This window comes from Benincasa hispida, chromosome 9, assembly GCF_009727055.1.
Source record: "Benincasa hispida cultivar B227 chromosome 9, ASM972705v1, whole genome shotgun sequence".
NCBI lineage: Eukaryota > Viridiplantae > Streptophyta > Magnoliopsida > Cucurbitales > Cucurbitaceae > Benincasa > Benincasa hispida.
In genome coordinates, this window is record NC_052357.1 from 13,281,188 (window position 1) to 13,288,700 (window position 7,513).

General features: G+C 33.0%; 1 protein-coding gene across 1 annotated transcript; it reads right to left on the reverse strand.

Annotated features, from left to right (window-relative positions):
• Positions 1-6,731: 6,731 nt before the first annotated feature.
• On the reverse strand, positions 6,732-7,200 carry LOC120086758 (arabinogalactan protein 23-like). Its single transcript, XM_039043545.1, has one exon. It carries the CDS (start codon positions 7,052-7,054, stop codon positions 6,863-6,865), a length of 192 nt encoding a protein of 63 aa, XP_038899473.1. The 5' UTR covers positions 7,055-7,200; the 3' UTR covers positions 6,732-6,862.
• Between the last annotated feature and the right edge of the window lie 313 nt (positions 7,201-7,513).

Consider the following 7,513-nt stretch of genomic DNA (forward strand, 5'->3'; position numbering starts at 1 on the left):
CAAGTGGGAGATTGTTAGGGTTGATGTCCTAAAGTCTCGTGTCCTGTAGTTTGTAAACAGTTTGTACGAACGCTTATGTTGTATAATATATGATATTTACTTCATATCTTGTTTTTTGCTCAGTTGTATATTTTATTTGCTTTACCACAAACTAATAAATATAAAATTCCTAGTTATCTGTATGTAACTTAAGCATGTATGTGGTGCATACAAGTGGATCATGTCTTGAGTGATAACCAAAATGGTCTGTAGTATATGAATATAGGAGGGAAACCTTATCCTGGTAATGCTACGGATGCAGCCCACTTTGTAGAATGGTCACAAGTATTGTGACTTGTCACAGATGGTCTGATTCTGATCATTTGTGTAGGGGACATGCGAGCGGGGGCGTCCTATACAAAGAGTTTGTATAAGACCTGAACACAAAGTGTTGACGTCTCGTTATATAACACCGTTCATGACAAAGACTTCACTTCACTAGGATGACCATAGGTAATATGACTTCAATCCTGAGTGAGTTAGAAACTCCTGCCATTGAGGGCGGTCCTTTGATTTGTATGGGTGCGAGTGGCCAGATCGCCGATTCAAACCTACCATTTTGGAGATTTGCCTGATTTGGGAGTTGAGAACTCAACTACACAAGATGGAATTCAGTCCTTCCCCGAAGCAGGGGTAAATAGATAGACAGCTCCCTTAAGGACTGATTTCAGGGCTTGAACGATGTGGCGCCACACACCTTCTATTGGCCCGAGAGGTGTTCAGACATAGTTGGACTATGTTGTATTTTTCATTAAAGGAATCAGTGGTACTTAAGGAGTGACATGTAACTACAGGAGCAAAATGGTAAATTGGCCCAGCGGTACTTACGAGCATCTGTAAAGGGTCATCGTACTCATGATTGGTTATATTCGATGGACACAGAAATATATCTGTGGTAAAAAGAGTTCAGTTGTTGGTCTTTAGTGGAATGTTTGGCAGTTAATAGATGGCGGATCTCGTGGCTAAAGAGTTTAGTCAGCTATTCACGTATCGTTGGAGCTTCGAGCCACAGGTCCATTAGGTCCCCAAGGTAGATTGGATAAAGTCGAGAGTCGGTGTTTGGGTCAGTTTGAAATGTTCAAATTGACAAGAGGGAGTTCAATTATATATGATATAATTGACTAAATGTATGTGATGCATTATTTTGGAGGAAATTAGATATAAGTGGTTTCCCTTGCATGCCACGCCTTATCGTAACTTATGTTTACGTCGTACTCTTTCTTCATGTCCTCAACGATATGACGAGGTTTATAAACACGTCTTATGCCTGTAAACTTGTCTTTGATTAGTTCACCAACTACCGCAGCTGTTGCTTGTCTATTTAAAATTTCAATAGAACGTGTGTGCGACCGCATATACTTCGTGATCTTAAATATGTCACATCCTGGAATTTTCACTAAACGAAGGCTCCACTTACAATTATCCTCTATACATTTAATAGTAGACAAAGATTTCGTTGACTTCCTTACCTTATATTCAAAATTATTGTTTATGCACAGAATAGACAATCTCATTTTTAAATCACTCTTCCTCAAAAAAATTATGTCCACATGATTTAACCATAATCAGCAAGTTGACCCTTCACAGTTTGTTCGTAATAACGGTTGGGTCAAATATCTGTTTTACCCCCGAGATTACGTCTTATTCCTCAAGTCCCTATTGATCCTCTAATGAACAACTGGTTTGTGATCCAATCACTAAACCAAACTCTCTCAGTCTAGTGAGAAGTTGGGGCCCCTTGTTCAAGACCTGGATTTAGTACTTGAAAGAACAACCTTTCTCCTATCCCTAAATCTGGTAGGCGTGAACTCCGTTTTGCACCCTATGTCCCCAGCTATCTATCCGATCTTACCCCTGAAATGGGAGTCTTATTGAGCCCGTGTTGTTGAGCCAACCCTCAACTATGCAAATCTAAGGGCAATCCTGAATAAACAGGAGTTCATAGTTAGCTCAGGATTAAGATCGAGTTACCTAGGTCATCTAGGTGAAATAGTCCATCTTAAACAGTAAACAACATTATAAAGTAAGAGTGACTTATTTCTTGGTCATGATCTTGTGCAAAGTCATTGCATAGGAAGCCCTCACTCCTCATATCACAACATGTACGAATTAGGATCACATCGTATGTAACACTTACTATATAGTAGGGCGTATTCAATGGTGTTACCAAAATAAGGTACCCAACCTCATTCATATACCATAGATCATTTTGACTATTTACTCGAACCCGGTCCACTCTTATGTCTCCACATAAAGTTCACATACTCATACAATAGTCATGAGTCTTATTTTATTGGATTTAGACTTTCATACAATTTATGAGATCAATAACAAGTATATAATAGAAAATGTTTATTATTTACAAACTGCGAGTTTTTAGGACATAAAATCTAACAGAAAAATCGCCCCGGAAGAAGGAAGCAAACATCACCGTCATTCCGTATGTACTATAGAAGGGCTTCAAAGTCAAGCTTATATTTAACTCTTATAACAACATCAAACTCTAAGCAACTTACATTTGCAACCCTGTAAATGTAAGCTTTAAGTTCTTCATACTTCAAGGTTCAAGGTAATAGGTACAACGATTCATGTTAGCTCGCCTCCAACATACAAATTTTGGTTTTCATCCCAATGACCTCTGTATTGAATTAGTACACACTTTTTTGTCATCCTACAAAGCAAGAGAACATTTTTTATTAAGCAGATAGTAATACACATGAATCTCTCTCACTGTCACTCCCAAGTGCTCTCGCTCTTACGCTGCCGCTCAATCTCACTCTCTCCCTATTGCTCAATGTCGCTCTTTCCACCTTTCTCGCTGTCGCTCTCTCTCTCCACCTTTCTCATTGTCGCTCTTTCTCACACCCCTTTCGTTATGCTATTTACAATGTCTATTTACATACCTTTCTTGAGACCACGTTTCTACAAACACCAATGAAACCAAGTTCAAGAAAAGTCTGTTCCCTTATGAAAAACCTGTTCTGAAAACTCCATTTGGTTCCGAAAAACTCCGCTCTGGAAAACCTCGTTCAATAAATCTCCGTTCAACAAAATGACTGTTCAAATGAAGTTTAGATTTTAAAGAATTCACCATTACATATTTTGTTGTGTGTTAACGATTAAGTTGTAGACAGATTTCGTGAAAATTGCAAATCAATCGTACAGTGACAAACAATCACATCACGATGGAAGATAAACAGACAGCGAGAGCGAGGTCCAAGTAGCGAGAGCGAGACGGTTATCAGGGGTAATTCATATAATCTCGTACCGTGATGACGTAAGCAAAGGGTCAATTGACATTATTTTTTAAAAATTGGTCATTTGACCAAAAATTGGGTCATCCGTACAAATTTCCCACATTTAGGACATCTGATACTTCTCTTTCTTCTGTTTCCCTTTACTTTTTTCCATTCCATCTCGTAATTTCCTTGTTGGTTCATCTATAGGCGGTACGAAGAACCAACGACGACACAATTTCAAAAAAAATCTCTGTAGACCACCTATTGGGAAAAAAAAAATAATGCATTTCCCTTCTTCTGTTCACTAAAACCCAAAATTTTCTTCAGAGCTTGAAGTTGTCGTTGTCACCATGGTTCGTCTTCCTACTCATTGATTTCCCTTTCCGAACAATGTTCTTGGAGTTTTTTAGTCAACGATTAAGCTTTGATTCTCGTTTTTCTTCATTGTTGTAGGTGAAGTATTTGAGGGAACCTACAATCCAACCCAATTTATTTTTCTTTTTCTATACTTTCTGCTATGGATCTTGTTTGATCTCTATTCAAAGGTTTGTATTTGATTTGTTTATTGCCCTCCAATTTGATCTTTTTAATTTTAGTAATCTCTTCACTTTGAACTGAAGCTTTGAATTTTAACCCTTTGTTGCTATGTAACTTTTTGGAAAACCAATCAATTAGAAGTATTATGGACTAATAATTTGAATGTTGCAATCTCGTTTTAGCAAAATTTGAAGATCTTCTAAAGAGAAGAACTCCTTAGCCAATTTACTAACATACCCTCAATATCCTTATAACATTCAAATAGTTTTCTTATTATCACCTGCCCTTAAAAACAGCTTTCCTAAAAACATCACAGTGAAATCTTGAAAGGTTACTAAAAACATCATAGTGAAATCTTGTTACCTATCATTGTTTAGTGCCTATATTGTATCTTGTTATTATGTTTCTAGTCAGCAAAGATTTGATGTTTATGAAATCTTGTTTAACATTAATATGACTTATAACATCTAGTATATCTATCCATTCAACAAATGACATTGTTGCTTCATTACCTATTGATTCTTTACTACAAGAAATATGTACCTTTTAGCTATTGATTCTTTCCATGTGCCTGGATGATCACGATTGAGAATAAGCCATTTAAGCTGTAAAAATCTATTAATTCTTTGGTCTCTAGGTTATATCGAGAACCTAGAGACCAAAGAGGTAATTTTCCAAAGAATTAATAAATTTTTACAGCAAAATCCATCAACAAATGTATAAATTCATCAACTTTTGAATTTTTTCTTGAATAAAATGATACATAGTTTAATTAACTTGACGTATCTATGGGTCGTATTTGTGTGTTCGTGCTTCTAATTACAAAGATATTTGGATTTAGATAAAACAAACTAAAAACAAAATCGGCATTGCATCCTTTTGAGGAAAAAAAGAGAGGGCTGATAATTTTTTTGTGTATTGCATGGTGTTAGTTGTATGCAGTTGTGTTGCCAATTGCAATCTTTCTGCTTGGTGTATATGCGTAGAAGAGATGCCTATGATCTTCATGATGCTATTTTAGGTGATTATGCTTCAAAAACTGAATGAATTTTTGTTTTCATTTAAGCTTAATTTGTTGCTGAACTTCCAATATGGATCACTACAGGTATTCTCTTCTCTGTTCTAGGAACAGGAGTTCTCACTGAAACAACTAAGAATGCAGTTGGTTGGCCAACCCCCGACTTCTTTTGACGTTGCTTTCTCGATGGGATCTAACTTTCACTTCATCCAACTCTACAACTCCACAACTCAAAACTCTTTCTCCATAATCTATAATTTTGAACTTGTAAATTTTGTATTTTGTGAACTTATATAGTTGCAAATTATATTTTGTATACTTTTATTGTTGGATAATTTCAATATTCTATAATGTACAAATGGATTACAAATTTTTATTAGTAAAGGAAGTCATGATATTTGATGTATTACCAAGTATTTCATGTGTGTATTTAGCTAAAAATAAATAATTCTAATGTAATTTGATTATGAAATTTTGATATATAAGTTTGTTGTAGCATAAAATTAAATCTAGGATATAATAATGGTATTAAGAAAATGTCATTATATATTAAATATAGCATTAATAAAAAATTGTTATATGGTAAAGATAACACTAAAAAAGAAGAAATTATATGATAAAGATAGCATTATGGACAAGTTATTATTCATTAACAATAGTCTTAATCACCAAGACTATGAAATGTTTTTATAGCAATGTATATATACTATATTTTCTTACTCTATTATTGTAAGATATAGAATTTAATAGAGTGCAAGTTATACCACGAAATGGTTATAGATATCTACATTAAATAGTATATTATAATATATATTACATTTATAATATTTTCTTTTCTTCTTTTTGCTTTCCTTTTTTAAATGGAAAATTTTTCCTTTTTTCCAGAGGAATTTTTATGTATTGTTAACTGTTTACGTATGTTATATTTTAATTTTATAAACTGGTTCTAAAATAACTTTTTTTTTTTTTTTTTCAAGGATGACTACTATTTTATTCGTAATAATTTTATAAAATAGTTGTTTTCAAATAAAAAAAAATAAATAAATTTAAATAGATTTTAAACCATATGTGATTTTTTACTATTATTTATAAATATTTTCAATAGTTTTATCATTTAAAACAATTTTCTTTTATAAAAATATAATTATTATATTAAAATGCTTAAAAAATCATATATGAGGAAAAAAAAATTCTACTTCTATTAAACAAATGTACTTGTCTCATAGATTAGAAGAAAAAAGAATACACATATTATGATGTTCATTTTGAGCTATGTAATAATTTAATTCCTATTATAAAAATTATTATATGATATTTTTTTAGATGAATAAACTGATCATATCATTACTTCGGTACAAACTTTTTACACACATTATGATGTTCATTTTGAGCTATGTAATAATTTAATTCCTATTATAAAAATTATTATATGATATTTTTTTAGATGAATAAACTGATCATATCATACTGTACAAATTGTTTACACACATTATTATGTTTATTTTTAGCTATGTAATAATTTAATTCCTATTATAAAAATTATTATATGATATCATTTTTTTAGATGAATAAACTGATCAGATCATACTTCGGTACGAACTTTTATTTTAGGGCTAAATTGTTTTAAATTATAAGGTATAAAAAACTTTCTTTTGAATTTTGGGTTTTATCAATTTAGACCAAACTTTTGAAATTGTATCCTCAAACAAATAATTATAAATTTAAACCCTAAACGTTCACGATTATATTTTCATAAATATATCAATTTAAACCTTAAATTTTGTTATAATGGATATTCTTTTTATTTTTTAAGTAATTAAAATATGTGAATATTAAATTAGAATGCAGACTAAAAGGACAGAATTTGTAAAAATTTATAATATAATGAATCCGGATTCTTTTTTTTTTCTTCTTATTTTTCATTCATATATGACGTCAAATCACATCCTCCATGGAAATCGTAAAAACCAAACACATAAAAAAAGCGAAAAATAATAATAAACTTAAAATTTCCTTCTCAGGCGGGGCTTCAGTTCAAGAAGTAGGCAACGAAGGTAACAAGTGAGGCACCGACAAGGGATCCGAGGGCGGGGAGAGCGGCGGAGGCGGCGCTGCTCGGCCCCGGGGCAGCGGCGGGAGAAAGAGACTCATCGGCAGCCACAGCGGAGCTGACGGCGGCGGCGGCAAAGAGGGCGGCGCAAGCGATCTTCTTCATTTCCATGGCGGATGATGAGATTGATTATATTGAATTGGCTTTCTTCGGCAGAAAACTCACTTCCGATTGAGATGAGAGCGATCGAACCGAAGAAGCCTTAGATTGTTGGATTGCTGCCTGAGGAATAATGAAGCTAATTCAGATTATTTATAGCTGAAATCAGTATGCTAATTTTGGGATTTTTCTTTATTAACAATTTAATTCGTTAAAAATTAATTAACTGGTTTGAGCGAGTCTTATGTCGGCCCTTTTTCGCCGTTTATAACTTGTGGCTGGTCGGCTGACTCAAAATATTACTAATAACAACTTTTTTTTTTTTCCTTCACTTTTTCACTTTTCGACTTTAATGCAACTTTGAATGAAAAAACAAATCAATTTTGTATATAATATGTGGTTAAACTTTAAAAAGTATATAATAAAGTTAAACGTATTTATTAGACGTGAATTAAAAGGTTAAAGTTTAGT